At 42.7% G+C, this 20,479-nt stretch overlaps 1 protein-coding gene and 1 long non-coding RNA gene across 2 annotated transcripts in view; one reads left to right on the forward strand and one right to left on the reverse strand.

Moving 5' to 3' along the window:
• Positions 1 to 1,167: 1,167 nt before the first annotated feature.
• LOC114597516 (uncharacterized) lies at positions 1,168 to 7,365 on the reverse strand. Its single transcript, XR_013393186.1, has 3 exons — positions 5,068 to 7,365; positions 4,031 to 4,112; positions 1,168 to 2,863 (listed from the first exon to the last, which is right to left on the reverse strand). It is a non-coding gene; the product is annotated as an uncharacterized LOC114597516 (long non-coding RNA).
• A 156-nt stretch (positions 7,366 to 7,521) lies between these two features.
• The window catches only part of NEURL1 (neuralized E3 ubiquitin protein ligase 1), a 132,182-nt gene continuing 119,224 nt past the window's right edge, over positions 7,522 to 20,479 (forward strand). The window contains exon 1 of the mRNA XM_028730379.2: positions 7,522 to 8,008. Coding sequence (XP_028586212.2) covers positions 7,918 to 8,008 — 91 coding nt within the window. The 5' untranslated portion in view covers positions 7,522 to 7,917. The remainder of the gene's footprint in view (positions 8,009 to 20,479) is intronic.

A 20,479-nucleotide genomic window follows, 5' to 3' on the forward strand; every position in this document is an offset into this window, starting at 1 on the left:
GGTGTACATTCAGCACATCAATTTGCCAAGCATTATTGCTTAGGAAAACAGGTTGCTCCAGTATAACTTGTTTAGGAACTAACTGATCACAATATTTGCCACTAAGAAGGAATTCCCCAGGCCTAAGGGACCTTCACTTCCCTTTCCATGGTCGCACATGGCGTGACTGAGTAAATGAAAGCTCTTTCTGAGGTGCACCTTACACACTCCTGTTCTCCAATTGTGCATTCCATGACTTTATTGGTCTAATAGGATCATAGGAAGCTATGTGTCCATTAGCACATATTTTTTTTGAGCTCTGGCTTTGCATGGTCATAGGCAGGTCTTTCACACTCCCTGCTATATTATCCTTTTAACTGGCAGTGCCAGGAATTGAACCTGGGACTCTGAAGGCAGCCCTGTATTGGGAAGCTTTTTAATGTGCAATGTTTTATTATGTTTTTATATACGTTGCAAGCCACCCAGAGTGGCTGGGGCAACCCAGCCAGATGGGCAGGGTATAAATAATAAAATCATTATTATAATTTATTATTTCTGCTTGCAAAAACATCTGCATGCAGATACTCCCCCCACCATCTTCCTGTTCCTTCTGTAGGCAGGTGATTAGTTCATGCGGTCCCTCCTAGCCCTACCGTGGTATAATCACATCCACCTCTGACCCGAGTTTTGTACTTGCCCTCGGTGAACCCTCTCCCCTGCCATTTCTTATTTTATACTGATCAATAGCAGATTAAATAATCAATAGTTGACCAGGATATTGCTTTTCTATTTTTCAATTTCAAGAATTCTGCTGGTTCTTATTTCTTTCTCTGGACAACTGTGTCTATGGCTTGGATAATGGGTAGAGATCAGAAGGGTCTTGATCATATTCCATGCAATGCAGTGAATAGCCCTTGAGTGGTGAATTGCTTAGCAGATTCTTTGCATCTCTTCCAAAAGTGCAGGCAGTGGTTCTCTCTCCAATGCATTTACATAGGCAGCCCAACTCCTGAGAAATTTGGCACCCCAGGGGTTTGCCTGATTTGCCTCTAGGGTTGGAGCAATCCTAAACATATCACCAAGGACCACAGCAGCAAAAGCCAAGACTCAGTGTGTGTGTATCCAGAGGGAGGGCAATACCTTTCCCAAGAGAAAGGTAGTTAACAAAGGAATGATAAAACTAGTTCCGGCTATTGATTCATTTTTATTTTGACATTGCTATACACCACTTGATTGCAACAACACCTCAAAGCAGTTTGCAAAAAGAATACATGTGTTCAATGAGCAGCTACTGCAGAGCTTTCAAAACTGTGTGTCGTGACGTTAGTATGTCACTGCAGTGTGCAGGTGTGTTGTGCAAATGTTCCCCATGCTCCTCCTGAGGCTGAAAAGGGGTTAGTTTAACCTCTGGTTTGCTAGTGAAATTGAACTACTGTGTTGCAAAATGACGCATGTCTAAAAAGTGTGCCACCAACATAAACAGCTTGGAAAGCTCTGAACTACTGTGTAGTAGAGAATGACCAAGTGCTTGCTTTTCACTCGCTAACTGCAGCGGGTGAAACTTCCGTCCAAATATTTGAATGTTGTAAATGAAGTGGAGAAATATCAAACCTGTTAATATGTGAACATCTTTTGGCATGGCCCACAAGCTTCAATTCTTCTGGGGCCTTTAGATCTTCTCTCCATGGGCATAGCCAAAAATTTTTTTTGGGGGGGGGGGGAGAGCAGCCAAAGTTGTTGAGCTTTATTTAGGAAATCAAAGTTGTCAAGCTTTTCAGGGGAAATAACAGGTCAAGATACCCCATGAGTAAGACATTGCAGGGGGACAGACTTCTTCTGGTGGGTGGGGCATTGAGTACTTTCAATGCTTTTCAATAATATTTGTGGATCTATGCTTCTCTTCCTGTAGGGCAGTGGTGGGGAAATTGCAGTTCACATATATTGCTAGACATATATTGCTAGTGATAGCATCCATCACTCCTGGTTGTTCTGGCTGGAGCTAATGGGAGTTGGGAGTCCAATAACATCTGGAAGACCACAGGTTCCAGAACCCTATTCTAGGGCACAGGGGCTGACCTTCACATTTTGTACTGGCCTTCTGCCTAAACCTTTTTTAAAAAAATCAATTACAGTGGTACCTCGGGTTACATACGCTTCAGGTTACAGACTCCGCTAACCCAGAAATGTTACCTCGGGTTAAGAACGTTGTTTCAGGATGAGAACAGAAATCATGCTCTGGCGGTGCGGCGGCAGCAGGAGGCCCCATTAGCTAAAGTGGTGCTTCAGGTTAAGTACAGTTCCAGGTTAAGAACGGACCTCCAGAACAAATTAAGTACTTAACCTGAGGTACCACTGTACTTTAATCTTTACGGTCTCTCCTCTTTGGAAAGCTGGGAGAAAATAGAAAAGGGAAGTAAAGAAACATGACCCTTGACTAATAATGAAATTCTACAGCTAGAGTATAGCTGTTTTGAAACTGTGTGGCAATGGGTCAAACTCATCATAGGAATCATTCAACAAGCTTCCAAGTACATAATGTTCATAGAAGGCAAAAACAAAATCTGAAGTGAAACCTTGCAACTGTATCTAGGCCAGAACTGTACCAGTTCTGTCATTATTCACACCTATCCCATTTGTATCCAGTGCAGGAAGAGAAGATCGCAGCTAGGAGATTCAGGGCCAGCTGCACTGTTAGTTCGCATCACTTGTCACCAGGGTAGAACATAATGGGGAGAGCTTCGTAATGTGTTGTTGTTGTCCTTCTCCTAACCTAGTGTGTGTTCTGCAGTGCCTGACGAGTGGACTTCTATTTGGGTGGAGGGTTTATCTCTTCTTCTTCTTCTTCTTCTTCTTCTTCTTCTTCTTCTTCTTCTTCTTCGCAGAGCTGAAATATAAGATCTGGCTCTGTTTTTATACACAAGGTGGTAACAATTAACATAACATAAGAACATAATAAGATCCCCACTGGATCAGACTAAAGGGCTATTTAGTTTAACGTCATGTCTCTTCCAGTGGCCAACCAAATGCCTATGGGAAATGCAAAAGTAGGACATGAGGCATGATCTCACATCTCTGATTCTGGAGTTTAATGGATAGCCTTTTCCTAGACAAACCACCCTAATCCAGAATACTAAGAAAGCACATGCCAAATGCAAGTGTGGATGGGCCCATCGTTGGCCATCACATCTTGTGCTCCTAAGTCCACCCTGATCCAGTAGGAATGCTATCTGTTTCCACAGAACTGTAGACAGCTCTGCACATGAGTGAGCTCCATGTAAAAAATGGATGATTTCCCCCCTTTCAGTACTCCCCACCACATGTTAAGGAGCAGCTTATATCTGATACAACACTTATATGAACATGTCTTTGAAAATTAAACAGAAGAAGATGCAGGCATTTTAACACGTAGATAACTACTTTTTTTTTTAATTAAAAAAATAACATTCAGGTAAAATGTAAATATCCTGAAAGTCACAATGCAGAGGATTTGACTAACCAGCTATCATTTCTGTTGTTCCAGTAACTTACAGCAAAGTTACATATCACATTACAGTTGTTTGTAATGTTAGTTCAGCAGGGTGTTCTTGAGAAGGGACAATTTGCCCCCAAGGAGCAGGAACCTTTTCCCACCTGTTCCTTTCCCCTGAATCTCTTCCCCAGTGTTCCAGACTAATGACCGCTTTGCAAATGGGGCTGAAAGTCCACCAGGAGACATAAGTTTGAAGGAGGAATTTTAAAGTCATAAGGCGAAGAACAAAAATGTGATTAGCAAGTTATATTCCTTTCATCATCTGGGAGCTACTTTCCTTCAGTAGATTTAAGAAGCCAATAGCCTCACTAAGAGTTGTCTGCAAGATATCCGTTTTTGGTTAGGATGCCTTTAAAATCATAGACCTAAAACAAAATTTAGGACCCTGCTGGTTTAAGAGCATCTTTCACACTTGCCTGTCTAATTTAGGACCAAGGGGGCTCAACAAGACTGGAAGAGAGATCTTTTAAATCTTTTATTAGGAACCAAATGCTAAGATTAAAAACAGAATTATATTCTTACATTATGACTTCTGGATTAAGATAGCATCACTACTAAAGTCCTTTGCATTGGTGGAGTCCAAAGATGTGCCGGTACCATGAATCTGTTGGTGCAAAGGGAGAAATTAGCAGAGGTGTGTATGGGTGAGGCAGGAAACCTTAGTCACAAACCTATGCTTGCCCAGAGGCCATCACTGCTCTAGAAGTCTGTGTCAAGGTGACGAACCTGTGGCCTCCAGATGTTACTAGACTACCACTCTCATCAATGGCTCTGCTAGCTGGGGCTGATGGGAGCTGCAATTCAACATCTGGAGGGCCACAGGGTAGCCCCCCCAATCTATGTGATTTCTTAAGTTGGTTTTCTTTCAAAATGTTGTTACAAAATGGTTGTTGGTGACTAGTGTTGTCTCTTCCATCTCCACATGTTTTCTTTTCCTCTCTTAGTGACTTCTTTCTCTGCTACCGCTTTATAAAGAAAGGTTAAACTATCACAATAATAATAATCATCATCATCATCATCATCATCTATTTATACCCCGCCCATCTGGCTGGGCTTCCCCAGCCACACTGGGTGGCTTCCCAAAAAATATTAAAATACTGTAATACATCAAACATTAAAAGCTTCCCTAAACAGGGCTGCCTTCAGATGTCTTCTAAAAGTCTGGTAGTTGTTTTTCTCTTTGACATCTGGTGGGAGGGCGTTCCACAGGGAGGGTGCCACTACCGAGAAGGCCCTCTGCCTGGTTCCCTGTAACTTAACAAATCTGGTGTGATGGCACACAAAGGGAAGCAAAGCCACAGGTGTTATTTTATAGCTCTGGAGCAGGGGACAGCACTGTTCTTTTAAAAAAGAAAACCCCCTTTCATCGCATACACATAACAGTTTGACAAAGCCTCTTTTTAGAAGCTTCTTGTCATGCTCATCCTATATCCAAATAAAATAAAGATACCTCTCTCTCTCTCTCTCTCTCTCTCTCTCTCTGTGTGTGTGTGTCTGAAAAGACTGAACTAAATCTCTTCAGTAGTAGTCTTGATTTACAGTGCTAAAGATATACTTACAATATATCCAGTGTCAAGTGTTACTTTTCCCTTTTGTCCCAAGCTCAAAGATCCGTCGTTCTCAGTAATAAGAAGGTTCATGGCCTAGTTTAAAAGGGGAATAGCAATGTTCAACAAAAGCCCCCTGCCCCCCATAAAGAGATGTTCTTCTTCAACCAGAACTTCTCTGTCCTGAGGACTGAATAAAAATGTTTCTGGGACAAAAAAGGGTTGGTACCAACACTCTGAACTGTGCTTGGAAATGTACTAGGAGCCAAAGTAGATATTTTAGGACCGGTGTTATATGGTCCCAACGGCCACTCCCAGTCATCAGTCTGGCAGCTGCATTCTGGATTAACTGGAGATATTTTCTGGACTAGAGGGCAGTTTGAATTTTTCATCTGGTCAATCCATAGAGCAGAGTCTCCAGAAAACATTTTCTGTAGAAAATGGCAGGAAATAGATAAAGACTATTGAGATTTAAAAAATAAAACCCAAATTCTGTTATTTGGTTTTGGCTACCTACACAACCCACTGGTCCTTGTTTGTGGAAAATGTTTTGTTGCGCACTATGGATTTAAAAGATATACTTGGGGTTCACACTGCCTGTGGGCATTGGCAAATGCTTTCCCAGGTTTGCACATAAGAATGAATATGTAAATCTACAGGCAGGCATATGCTTAGTGTGGCCCTGTTTCCCAAAGGTCCTAAGGGCTTTTCTTTGGCACAAGCAAGCTTGCGTCATCTGTAATTATTTGCATGCACAGCAAGCACACCTGTTCTCTTCTTGTTGCAGACTGTGATCTAGCTTTCTCACAGGCAATTTTTGACAGCTTTGATTAGATGGCTCTCTCATCTTTTCTGACTTCTGGTTCTAAGAGCTAGAGAGTTAAAGGCATAGAGATTTACCTTCCCAGAATTTCTGGAATACATGCTTTTTGCAATATATATGCAGTGCAATTACATATGTATGGTTGCAATCTCTGTTACTTACCTTGGAGTTAGTTTCTGGCTGTTGGCACATGCCTTTTATAGCTGATAACACTGACATTGTACTGTGGGCTACTCTGGACATTTTACCTTCAGGTAAGAACTCTACATACTTTGTAAGTCCCACATGAGGTAAGGGCTGTAGCTCAATAGAAGATCACCTGGTTTCCACATGCAGAAGGTCCTAGGTTGAATTGCTGACATCTCCAGGTATGGCTGTGAGAGACACTTGCTTGAAATCCTGGAGAATTGCTACCAGTCAGTTGGCAATACTCAACTAGCATGGTCTGACTTGTTGTAAGGTAGCTTGCTATATTACTAAGTACAGTACTCAAGAAAGGACAACTGCACCCATGCAGAAACATTCATGCCCTGGCATATCTGTATTGCAATCCAAGATCCTCCCCAAATCAATGGGGATGGATTGGATTTCTATTGCTCTTTAAATTCTTGCCTGTTTTATATATTTTTTATGTGCACTGTAAACTGCCAGCGAGCTAATGGTGTATGAGTGGTATCTATAAATGCATAACATGAAATAAAATAATAAATATATAGGACCCAAATATACTCAGACTGAAACCTAGAGGAGCAAATGGGCTTACAGAAAAATGAATGGGGAGAAGCACGCTATCCCTCTTAACTTCTCCACTTGGCGAGCCTGGCCCCAGGCACTTCTTGCTTCCAGCGCTGGCTCCCCTTTCTGGGAGTGCGCACACGCGCATTCCTCTGGAGCGCATTCTACGCGCTCACTCAGCGACTGACCTCTGCACGTGCACCCACGACCATTTCCTGTTCGTCCCTCCTCTTGCAGAAAGGCGCGCGTGCAGCTCCAACTTACCCCACCTCAACACACACACACTGCACGCTCCAGGCCCTACTCATCGCGCTGGGCGACCACCTTCCGGTTCTCCTGGAGTGCGAAGCCGGATCGCCGCTTCTCGCGCGTACAATTCGGACTCCAAAGGGCGCGCGAGAAACTGGAGCTTCTGCCCCGCACATGCTGCCGGGATCTCCAGCCACGTGCCTCCGTCCGCTACCCTTCCGGACGCTACCTGTTGGGCCTGGCGTTCGCTGGGCCCTAGAGCCAGAGCCCTTCCACGCCTCATTGTCCCGCCTCCCGCGCCAGAGGTGGCACATCTGGCTGCTCACGTGACTCATCTGGTCCCTTAAGTCACTAGTCTGAGGAGGCAGCTGTCACCATAACAACCAGATCCAAATGGGGAAGCGGTCTGCCGCAGCCCCCCAGATAGGGAAGCCGCGGGGGCGGGCGGGGGGCGAAGGAGAAAAGGCCCCCGAAGCGCCATGCTGCTTCAGCATCTGCGGCTGAGCAGGGGCAAGGGCAGCCGGATGACACCCATCCCCATCCTCTCACGTTGCCTAGGCAAGGTAAAATCCACGGAGCGAGCCTGGCAGGAGTAGGAAGGGAGAGGCGAGAGCGCGCGAGGGGGAGAGAGAGAGAGAGAGAGAAGAGACACAAAGGGAGACGCGAGGAGGAATCCGAGAGAGGAAGAGCGGAGGGGGAGGGATTACCGTGGGAATCAACCTGAGCTCCCCGAGGGAAGAGAGCAGCAGAGATCTCCCATCCTGCTCGCGCAAGAGGCAGCCGCTCCCCAATCATTTCCCTCCACCCCACGATGTAGATCGAGCCCAAGTGAAGGCAGCATCTCTGAGGAAGAGGAGACAAAGGGGGATTCTGGAGCCAAAGTGACTGCGAGAGGGAAGGAGAGGAAGGTCTAGGAGAGAGGGAGGGAGGGGCGAGCCCAGCCCCTAGCCCCTGCTCCCCTCCCCTTCCTTACCCCGCCCTGGCCGGAGGCACAAACCCACAGATCCCTCCAGCTGTTGTCATCTCCCAGCTGTTGGCTGCTGCCTTCTGATGCCATGGGGAACAGCTTCTCCAGCATCCCAGCGCTGCCGAGGGGCAACCCAAGCCGGTTCCATAGAGTTCATCACCAGCATCTCAATCTCAAAGGTAAGAGAGGCACAGCGGTGTCTTGAATTTGTTGTTTAGAAGTGTGGAAAGAAAGATGATGCTCTTCTTCTTCCTGTAAAGTTTGGACAGCTCATTTTGCTCATCACTGGTGTGTCCTTGGCGTTCACCTGAACGTGTCATTTTTTTTTTCTTTGGCATTGTTTTGGTAATTGTTCTAAATCTACTCGAACACCCCACCCCTGCTGGTGAAGAAGGTTGTTCTTTCACTCTGGTGATTTTTAAGCACATGATGACTCTGAGAGTCTTGTACAATGTGGACTAGTTGCATTGCTTCCATAATACATCCCAGGAGGACAAAGACAAATAGAGAGACCCTCTGATTCTTCTGAGGAAATAAGAGGGAGGTTGCTATTGCCTACATATTTACTTGAAAGCAAGTCTCACAGCTTTCATTGGGATTCAGTCTTAAGTAAATGTGGTAAGGATCAAGGTGGTTGATGGATTGAAATCTGAACATCCTTTTGTTGCAATTGTGAATAGGAAAAATAACACATTAATAAGGGCTTGAAGAAGAGGAGGAGGAAGGAGGAGGAGAGGGAAGTGTGTGAGATCTCAGGCAATATAAGTAGCTTCCAGTTTTTTACTTCTGAATGAGTGTGCTCTAGCTGCTGTTGTCTTGGTTACCCCATAAATGTCAGCTTTTGAAGTAGGAGGATCTAATTTTAGGAAATGACATATTTTATGTGTATATGTGGTACACTGGTATTGGAAGCTGTAGCTCAGAACTGATTACTATGATAATATTTCCTTACGTTGAAAAATGATCATTCTGGGTTGTTTGTATGTAGATTAGCGGATTCTCTTGCAAAGTCAGAAGAGGATGAAGATTGAATTGCCTGTATCTTGCCTGCTATAGCTGCCCAACTCACAAACCAGTTAAGCCAGAGTATATTAGGAATGGGACCAACGTGACTCGAATCCAAGCATTCCTGGTCAATGGTTTTTTTTAATTTAGTCACAGATTCTTGTTCCCATCTGTTTTCTTGAGCTGGTATAAAATATTGTCATATTCAATGCTAAAACTGAAAGAAGAGTGATGCTTCAAGAGCCACAATTGTGTTGTTCTTTTAGATCTTTTTCAGGTGTGTTGCTTCATCCTGCATGCCATAAGATTTGTATCATTTTCAGTTTGACAAATGAGAAGCACTATACAAGGAGTGTGGGTTCCAGATTGTTTTGGAAAACACTTCATTTATAAATTGTTATATATGGAAATGTGATTTTCCTCTCATCACCTGATAACACTATTTCATGTCCTCAGTATTGTTAGCAATAGTTTTTTTGCCCAATTCTGCAGATGATGGCCAAGAAGACATACAGCCACAGCACAGACTGAGTCAGACAGAAATTCAGGGCAGACAATTGCTGTGTTTAAAATTAGATGTGTAAGGAGGGGGCAGCTGAATCTTACCGAGAGTCCCATCATTCCCTATCAACGCAAATGTGAAAGCACAGACGATGCCGCAGTAGTTGGTATTCAATTGTAAACTGCCAAGAAGGGTTTATCTTAAGAACAAGGCTGTCAGCCGGAAATTTCTCACTGGCACAAACTTAAACAAAATTCAAGATTTGTAGGCAGAGTGAGCACATCCTCATAATTTGTTACAGATAGTTTAAGCCATGATATCAAATATTAAAGAATCACCTGATTCCACTTTGTTTCATATGACATGCTTGGTTTTGGTTTTCACACCCCACCCCATTTTAACTGGGTTTGGTTGCTATGCTGTCACTCCTGCTGACAAAACAAACAAAATGGTTCTTGCGTAGCCTAAATACTATAATGATTGAAATTATTGAAATGGAGAGTTAACTAGGCTTTGCCTTTTGTCCTTAAAAAAAAACAACACACAAAAAACCCTATCCTGCCAAGTAACTGCCAGGGACAATATGTGCTTTTCCTGTATTTTTGAAAGAAGATTGCCTCAGGTCCTACATTTACATGCAGAATAAACAAGCTTGATTAGATTTGACAGGTTCCTGTAAAATGCTTTGGAGGCACAGCAGCACAAAAAGTATGAATGTCACACTGTTTTGTTACATTTTGGGGACGTATATTTTAACTGAAGATTCATTTCACTTTAACCCCTTTCCCTAACAATCTTTCCAATTGGGAGAGATGCAGAAAAACTCATTGTTTTGGCAGCCTCTGGATCCCTGTTATCTTTAAAAGAAGGTAGCCGTGTGGATCTGATGTAGTTGAAATGAATGAATGAATGAATGAATGAATGTCTTAGATTTCGTGTGCATGCACACTTCTTCAGATACTTCCTCTTAGTTGGTCTCTAAGCTGCTACTGGACAATATTTTCATTATTTTATTTATTTCGATCTGTAAAAGAAGATATTCTTGTTCCTCTGCAGATGACCTCACCATAACTTGGTAGCCATTATTGGCTTTTCTTTTGCGCTTACCATTGTGAATGCTGAAAGAGTTCCATGCTTATAAAAGCTGTATGTAGTGGCCAAGAGATGGAGACACTACAGTCCTTTCAACCTTCCAGATGAAAACATAGCACCACCTTTCCCAGTTGAGTCTTTTTCACTCATTCCTATTCCAGTGTATCTGAAATACTTGGGAGAGGGCCAGCCACTCCCTCTCCCAAGTATTTCAGATACTGCCTGATCCATGAGTTTTGTAATAGCCCAAACCATTAAAGATCATCCAGTTCTGGTGGCATGATGATAATAATGAATGCCATTTGGTGATTGGGTGATTTTCAGCTTATCGTTAGTACAACTGATGTTTCAGAGCAGTTTGCTTATTTGAATCCAAATCATATCATGCCTATGCTGTACATTCTTCTTGTAAATTAGGGTTTATTTCAGCTTTACTCAGAAGAAGCACATTCCACTTCCTAGATCTGGGCCTTAAGGGAGGTTAGTAGGGGCGTTTGCTTGAGCCCCTCTGCTAAACGTTAACACAGGGATGGGGAACCTGTGGCTTTCCAGTTGTTACTGGATTACAACTATCATAATCCTTGACAATTGCACTTGCTGGTTGGGGCTGATGGGAGCTGCAGTCCAACAACATCTGGAGGGCCACACGTTCATACCTGCTGTAGTCAAAGGAAAGTAAGCTGGGTTTGCTAGGAAACCTCTTAACAGGAATAGGCCAGACTGTGTCATGTGATGCTGCTCAACCTGTGTAAAAAGTTATGGATTAGACTTGCTTACCAATTGGTAAATACCTGTTTTGTGTGAATGACCACTTGTGTGTCTGTCATGGCTTTTCCTTTTCCGGGTCCTGTTGGATTGGATCCAGTAATAGTCTGCCTTGCTGCACTACATGCTTGATAGAAAGGTTGAGCCCATACAGAATATTAACGTACCATATCATTCTTCTTCTACACATCTGCACATGTAGTCAAAGTAGACTCATCATTTGGCAGGTTGATACGGATGACCAGACAGCTCACTCCAATAGAATTTGAGCAGCTATATGGGCAGGAGTGGTGGTCCAGAAATTCACTTACCAGTTTACCATTGGCAAAGACATTTTTCTGTCTGGTGAGATTCTGTCCATCTTCTTTCAAGTCACTAGGAGAGAGGAGGAATCTCCCTGACCCTTGACTCAGCCTGAGAGTGAGAGTCCTGGCTTTTCTCCAGGCTTGGGAGAAGGGCAAGGAATGTCATCATCGCAGTCTGAGTCTCTCTGTATCTCAGGGGAAATAGGGACAACAATCCCACTCCAGCTCAGATCTGAGAAGGAGGATGGGGCTTGTCTCTGCAGACATGTTGGGTCTTGACAATCCACAGAACACCTCCAGCTCAGTGCTTTATTGCCCTCTCCTCTAAGTAGGGTAAGGATGATGGGGAGTACAAATTTTGGGGGAACCTGTGTGTAAGGGTTCTCTTACTCCTCCTGCTGAATGTCCAGATGCGCGTAAACATTTTCTGGCTCTTTTTGTCACTTTGAACATGGCTAAAGAGAGAATGCAATTCATGCCACCAGATCTGTCATTCATTAACAAGAGGTTAAGATTTTATTTTATTAGGAGGATGTTACTGAGAGGTTATTGTGCAGATAAAAATAAAAAGCTTTGCAGTCTCGTGATTAATAAAGGTCTTGTATCAAGACCACTGGGGCGCAGGTGGCGCTGTGGGAAAACCGCAGCGCCTAGGACTTGCCGATCGCATGGTCGGCGGTTCAAACCCCCGTGGCGGGGTGCGCTCCCGTCGTTCGGTCCCAGCGCCTGCCAACCTAGCAGTTCGAAAACACCCCCTGGTGCATGTAGATAAATAGGGACCGCTTACCAGTGGGAAGGTAAACAGCGTTCCGTGTGCTGCGCTGGCACGCCAGATGCAGCTTGTCACGCTGGCCACGTGACCTGGAAGTGTCTGCGGACAGTGCTGGCTCCCGGCCTATAGAGTGAGATGAGCGCACAACCCTAGAGTCTGGCAAGACTGGCCCGTACGGGCAGGGGTACCTTTACCTTTTTTATCAAGACCACTAGTCAGCTGGGCCCACTAGTGCTGATGCCCTTTCCAGGCTCCCTGCACTTAACAGCTTAGTATGAAGGCAAAAACTTAAATTTCCCACAATGCTCCACAATGATATTCCACCTGTGGCATTATGGGAAAATAAAATAGTGACTCCCCGCTGGTGGTGATCAAAGCACTTTGGTTGCTGCTACACCTGTCTATTGCTACCAGTACCAGATAAGCATGTGGGACTCACAAAAGTAGGAGAGGAGCTGTTGGAAGGCACTGCTGAGGGCCCTCTTAAACCTGAAGCAAGACCTCTCATTTCCCTTTTAAAAATTCTTCCTCTAGCACCTGCAAGCTCTGGTACAGAATAACAGAATCAGTTTATGCTAGATAAACCAGTAATTGAGTATCCTGAGGGAGAAGGCTGACTATATCTACCAAAACCTGAATCACCTCAGGCCTGACTATGAGGCAGGCTGAGTTATGGAAACCAGCTTTGGCTCAAATGTGCAGTGATGTCTGAGCCATCAAATTCCAAAGATAAGAAGAAATGCTAGAGTGATACATATATTAATCTACTTAGGGGTGGGGTTTTTTGTTTTTCTTTTGTTTTGGTTCCCCCTCTCTTTGCCTGCAATTCCACTCTGTTAAAAGTAGTGTATATAAAAAATGGTGCCTAGACATTCTGTTGTGGTGACCATAGCCTATGTTTAAGGTGCCATTTGGCAAGTAGCTTATATATCTGAGTTTCTAACACTGGGAGTGTGTGCTATTGTCTCACATAGAAAGCTAGATACAGATATATTAATGAATGGAAGGGGCTCTTTTAATGGTACACTGTATCTGTGTTTATGGTTTTAAATGAAAGTCACTCAGAGACCTTTGGGAGAGCAACACTATCATTCATTCTGTTAAAATGTGAGGAAAAGGGAAAAAAATACAGGATGGGGATAAGAGAAAGAAGGGATCAGCAGGCAATTAGACAACTGTTTCTACATCAGGAGGTGATACATAAGTCATCAACAGAAAGAGGGGGAAGTCCCAAATATATGAGTAAACATGCATAAGATTTGCCTCTGATAGATGTTGTCTTTGTTCAAAATGGATGTATTACATATTTGGATTTTACAAGTAGAACAGCTCTTCATATTTGCTGTCTGAACTGCTTGAACAGTAACTTTTTTGTTTTACTTTTGTTCAAACATACTACAGTGTTGGACTCTGCAGCTTGAGATAAGCTATACAACTGGCTGGTTATCAGAATTAAAAGTTTTTAGCCTTTATAAACAGACCAGAGTAAATGTGCAAATCTCAAATCCTGATAATACCCAATTAACAACTTTGCTTGCTTTCCTTCTGTTTAAACATGTTCAGGATTCCGATAAGCAGCTTATTAAGATAAGGCTTGCAGGGAGTAAGTTGTCAAAATTAAAAGTTTTAAATTTATAAACTAGTTTTTATAAAACAAATAAACCCATTAAGCACTGAGCACTAGTGTTCTCCTCTAGTTGCAAAAGGAGAACATTGGGGCTAAATGATCAAGCTAAAGTGTAGGTGTATCTTCATAGAATTGTAGAGTTGGAAAGGGTCCTGAGGGTCATCTAAACCCACCCTATGCAATGCAAGAATCTCAACATGCAGTTTCCCATCGAATTTGAAACCATACTGGATGCTGCTTAGCTTTGCAAATGTGCTAGCAGTTTTATTGTTTCAGTTGCAAGCAAACACAATATGGGAGCCTGTTCCAATATATTTACAGTGGTGCCTCACAAGACGAAAATAATCCGTTCCGCGAGTCTCTTCGTCTAGCGGTTTTTTCGTCTTGCGAAGCAACCCTATTAGCGGCTTAGCAGATTAGCGCTATTAGCGGTTTAGCGGCTTAGCGGCTATTAAAGGCTTAGCGGCTATTAAAGGCTTAGTGGCTTAGCGGCTAAAAGGCTATTAGCGGCTTAGCGGCTTAGAAAAGGGGGGGGAGTGAAAAAAATCGCAAGACTTGCAAGACGTTTTCGTCTTGCGAAGCAAGCCCATAGGGAAATTTGTCTTGTGAAGCAACTCAAAAACGGAAAACCCTTTCGTCTAGCGGGTTTTTCATCTTGCGAGGCATTCGTCTTGCGGGGCACCACTGTACTGCTTAAATGATGCAGAGGTTAAGGTGGGAGCCTTAACTTACTATTTTCCTGCTTTTGGGTGCATGAGTGAATTGGTAACAGCTTTAGTTCTTTTCAAAATCAAAGGTTTTTGGATGCTAGAATTATCTCTCAGGAACCTTGATTTCATAAACATGCTTGTTCTCCTTTTTTTCAGGGGGAGACCAATTAAATCAGGAGAAGCTGGAAATGCTAATAATTTATTGAATAATAGGCTAAAGCTCTTTCTATGTATTTATGTATGTATGTATGCATGTACAATTTTCTTATCTCAGTGTTTTTAAATAGAGCAATACTGAGTGGCTCACTGTCCCTTGGGCACATGGGATGGTGTAAAAAACATATGGTCTCTCTTTTCAATCTGTTCCCAATTTGCCAGCTAAGCTTCTTCTGAACGACTTGCTCTGAAAGTTTGAATAACCAAAATTATGTAACTACAGTGTTTCTCTTAATACTGTGGCAGAGGTTGTGTTCATTGGGTGATGTATTTTTGTGAGATGGATGGAAACACTGCCAACAGAACCATAGAGAACAAGCATATCTCTGCCAACCTCTTGTATTATTTGTGTTAACTACCAAACAAAGTGTATTATAGTGGAAAAACTCCAAACATTTCTGATCTTTGAGAATCTGGGAGAAAGGGCTTCTCTGACTCTCTCTCTGAGCAAGATATCCCCAGATATTGTTTTAACAGTTTAGGAGTAGCACAACACAGGCCAAGCAAGGTGGATTTCAGAAGCATCTCTTGGGAAGTTTAGGGATTTCCCCCATCCTGCAGCTTCTAATCTAAAGACTCAGTTGACCTTGAACACTAAATCACCAATTGCGTCCAATGCTAGTGGGCATCACACTGTTTTTTTCTAATAAGACACTCACTGTGGATCTCTTAATACAGTTACAGATAGGTAGCCGTGTTGGTCTGCCATAGTCAAAACAAAAAAATTCCTTCCAGTAGCACCTTAAAGACCAACTAAGTTAGTTCTTGGTATGAGCTTTCGTGTGCATGCACACTTCTTCAGATACACTGAAACAGAAGTTGCCAGATCCTTCTATATAGTGAGAAGGTGGGGAGGGGTATTACTCAGAAGGGTGGTGGGAATGGGTGATTGGCAGATAGCTGTGATGAGCCTGTTGACGACTCTTAACGACTGCAATAGGTCTTACAGGAAAAAGCAAGGGGTGAGAAGGTGAAAAATGGCTTTGTCATGTATAATGAGATAAGAATCCAATGTCTTTGTTCAGACCAGGTCTCTCCATGGTTTTAAGTTTGGTAATGAGTTGCAATTCAGCAGCTTCTCTTTCCAGTCTATTTCTGAAATTCCTTTGTAGTAAAACAGCTACTTTGAGATCTTGTATAGAATGTCCTGGGAGATTGAAGTGTTCTCCTACTGGTTTCTCTGTCTTGTGATTCTTGATGTCAGATTTATGTCCGTTTATTCTTTGGCGTAAGGTTTGGCCTGTTTGTCCAATATAGAGAGCTGAAGGACACTATTGGCATTTGATGGCATACACAATGTTAGACGATGAGCAATTAAATAGTCCCGAGATGGTATGTGTGATGTTGTTGGGGCCAGTAATGGTGTTGTCCGGGTGTATGTGGCAGCAAAGTTGGCATCTGGGTTTATTGCAGGCTCTGGTGCCAGTGTCCGTGTTAAGTCTGGTTGTCGTATTATTGTGGGTTAGGAGTTGTTTAAGATTGGGTGGCTGTCTGTAGGCAATGAAAGGTCTTCCTCCCAGAGCTTGAGAAAGAGAACTGTCATTGTCCAGGAGAGGTTGTAGATCTCTGATGATGCGTTGTACTGTTTTAACTTGGGAGCTTAATACAGTGTCATTCTACACTGAACACTTCTATGATCCAGGAGGGCTGGAAGTAGTATAAGGCCTCTGCTCTGAATGACAAATCAGACTGCCTAGCTCATGCTACCTCTGTGGTGAAGGAAGGCTTTTTGGACCACATTTGCTCATTTTCCTGGAGTGCCTATGTTTCTGGCTATTAGGGAGTTTTATATGTATAAACAACAGACTCCACAAATGCTTTTAAATACACTGCTTCATTTGAAATTTAGTTGGGATGTAGGCAACCAAATGATGCATCTCTAAACTCTTAATTATTTCCTCTAATTATTGAACACTGCCACTTTTTCAGGCCTTCACAATACTGTGCTGTGGGATAGCCCCATGCTCCGTTCCAAAGCCTGAACTTCTGATTATATGTTTAATCAGAGTCTCCGACATTGGAGATAATAATCAGAATAATTCTGAAGTAAGTCTTGTGATAGATTGGAAACTGTTGACTGAAATTAATATCCTGGTCTTGGCTATTTTCCTGTGACTTGATAAGACTAAATGAAAAAAAGGGAGAGCAGAAAGGCTGGTGACACGAATTAAAATGTAGGAGGAATACTGATTCAAGAATAATTACAATTAGATGTAGCTACTTAAATAACACTCCCCTCTGCCAGCCCAATGCTATGTGCATTTGTAAATCTCACCAAGTCTATTGAGACTTAGTCTGTATACCCACCATTCATTTAAGCACAACCTCTTCCCTGCTCCAAAAAAATTCACAGTTACAATCCCAACACTCTTAACAAATTAGTTTCCAGGATTCTTTGGCTAGGGTTGGTGGTGATGTGCTTTAAATGTATGCTGTGTATGCAACCTAGATCCCAGCCAGCTGCGCAGAAATGACACCTAAAGATGTAGCCTTTAACTTGATTGTCTTTACTATTATCAGCAAGTTCCGGAAGTGGACTTGCTTGGGGTCTCCTACTGTGACTGAGTACAGGCTAGATCCCTAGCACTCAAGGTCCAAGTACAGCACTCCCACCTAGGAAAGAAATTCATTGACCTCACACTGTGTTTTGGATTAACTTGGAAGTGGCAAAATAGATTCTGGCAGCTTCTTAGTGCTCCTGTACTCAACAAAGGACTTTGGGGGCTTGGGCAGCACCTTTCTTTGCCACCCCACACAAAGCAAGAAACCCTACTGAGTTCTCTGTGAGGTGTAGAGAACTCAAAGAAGAGACAGAGTTCCTTCTTCATGCATGCTCACAAACGTAGGTACCAGGAAGAGATTTCTGGTTCCTGATGATGACATGGCGAATATATTTTCCTTCTATACATCCTCCCTCTTCGTTAATAGGTAGCAGGTACCAGGCGCTATAATGTAGATCCCAAGGTTGCCTCTGGTGGATTCAGGATTCTGCTTGAGTTCCCTCATTTTCCATTATGGCAGTTTCCATGGTTATTAATCAGCTAATTCCAAACAAAGGACTGGGAATGTGCAACATGTAATTTACTTTTCTTTTTACACCTGCTTCATTGATCTACAGTATTGCTTGTTTCCATCTCTCAGTAATTTATTTCCACCCTCAATCTATAGCTTTGTTTTCTATTCAGGCATCTTACTTGTTACCACCACCAGCTCTGCCCACAGAAAAGCCCCCTTTAAGTTGTTATTACTTTCCCACATTTTCTTTCTCCCCCCCTTTTTTTTTTTGCTCTTGCACTACCATGCTCTGCTCTTTATCTTTTAAGGGCTCTCCCTAAAACTGCCTCTGTTTCTCAGCTCTCCTAATTACACTGCTTTTATTTACTCTACTTTCTTGTTCCCTTTCTTCTACTTCCCTAAAAGCCCTGGTAGTAGGTAGTGATTGAGCCGAGCAAAAGGTTATTCAGAAAGAGATTGATGCTGTTATTAAACCAACCCAACACAGGAAAGGCTATATTTGTAAGTCAATATTTGAGTGGTGAAAGCAAAAGGCTGGATAATTCATTCTCCCAGAAACTGGGATAAGAATCTTAGCCAGGTTTATAATGTGTTTCAGTCATGCACAGTCTAGGGAGACCTGAATATAGAAGATAAGCTCCCTGGTGCTGGAAGCCCTTTGGTACAGGGTGAGAAACCTGTTGGTCTCCAGATGTTTGATTTCTTTTTGGATGGCCTTTACCCCTAGCCAGCATAACCAGTGGTCAGGGGATGATGAGAGTTATAGTCCAGCCACATCTGGATGGGCACAGGTACCGCAGTCCTGCTTCAGCAGGTACTCCTGGACATCTTTTCGTTTTGTAGTCATGAAGGCTAGTGAGGATGGAGCAATTGCAGCCTAACATAATAGAAGCCCTTCTTGCTAATACCTATTTTCCTGAATAAGAGACATCTATATATTCCACACTTTTAAGTCAAGTGTCTTCAAGCCTGAGAGCTAATGAACTGTTTTTGGGGTAGACAATACCAGCTCTTTGGAAAGCTAAGGGGAAGGTTATTATTTTTCTTTTCATGCTAGGTGCCAAGGATTGATTCACATATGTGAAGGCCTTTGTTTGAAGTCTCAGGACTACCCTCCTACTCATGTAATTATTTGCATTATGCACAGTACACCAAAGAGCAGCTTAGGAGTACTTAGGAACTCTTTCGAAAAGGAAAGTATGTGCAGTATTGGAAGGGGGATCCTGTACCTCACTTTAAAATACAGGTGTTGAGAACTAGGCACACAATGTGAAAATGACATGGTTTCCCCCCCCCCCTGGATTCCTTTCTGCATTTTGCCCCTTTAAACACCATAGCTCTCACCCTCCAGCCCAGATGAAAGAAGTCTAATCAGATTATGCTCAGTCCTTTTTAAATTTACATTGACTTTTCATATGTCAACACATGATTTCAAAACCTTCCTGATCAGCTTTTATCCTCTGATGGGTGTAAGCTCTGCTTGATTTCCCTTGAACTGAAAACATACCTTGTGCTTTATGCTTGGTCACTTATCATCAACACCCTTCTCCTGACACAGATATTGGTATTAGTGTCTTAACAAGCTAGGAGATAGGCTTCTGAGAGCTGAACTGAGCCCCAAAGAAGCAGAGCTTATGCGATTTGTTCATCAGCCTTCATCATCTGAAGATAAATTTCAACCTCCTTCTTAAATAGTAGCTGTTCAGTGTCACATTTAACTATATTTCTATTACTTTGATTTATTTGATTTCTTTATTTAAAAGCATTTTTAAACCACTTGATATTTTAAAATCTCTTAAGTGGTATAAACTAGCAATAAACTGTATATAATAAAAGCAGCATTATAAAAACAGATAAAAACTGACAGGTAGAAACAGAAATTCAGATATAACAGGCTCCAATATTGGGAAAAGCCTGGGCAAAAAGGTTGTGTCTTCGGAAAGGCACTTTTGAAGCAAGTAATAGATGATGTTTCACACATGGCAGAGGGAAGAACATTCAACACTGCAGGGGTGATGGCAGAAAATGACTGTTTTGGGATGACTGCCCTGTGATATTCTGCAGGACAGGCATAGGCAAACTCAGCCCTCCAGATGTTCTGGGACTACAACTCCCATGATCCCTAGCTAACAGGACCAGTGGTCAGGGAAGATGGGAGGTGTAGTCCCAAAACATCTGGAGGGCCGAGTTTGCCTATGCCTGCTGTAGGATATGATGCCACAAGTAAAAGTTTCCCTAAATGCTCTAAATGATCTTATGTTTTAAGCTGTTTGCTTGTATTTAACTGTCTGTTGCCATTCTGTTTTTAAAATATATTCTACAAAGTTGCTTTGTCTTTCTTTCCATGTAAAGCGTTTAAACTCTTCCTCTTTGAAGAAAAGCAAGGACACTTGGAGCAAGCACCGCATGCCATTTTCTTCCAGGTTCATAGTGTGAACCACATGTAAATTTACTTAAGTGGTAGATGTGAGAGAAAGCAAGGCTGCATTTATTTATTTATTTATTTGTTTGTTTGTTTATGTCATAAAATTTATATACCGCTTGATTGTGGAAAAACCCCCTCAAAGCAGATTTACAGTATGAAATGCAAGCAGTTTTAAATAAGAAAATGTCTCCAAATGGTCACCTCTCCCTGTTATTC

Source organism: Podarcis muralis, chromosome 6, assembly GCF_964188315.1.
Source record: "Podarcis muralis chromosome 6, rPodMur119.hap1.1, whole genome shotgun sequence".
Taxonomy (NCBI): Eukaryota; Metazoa; Chordata; class Lepidosauria; order Squamata; family Lacertidae; genus Podarcis; species Podarcis muralis.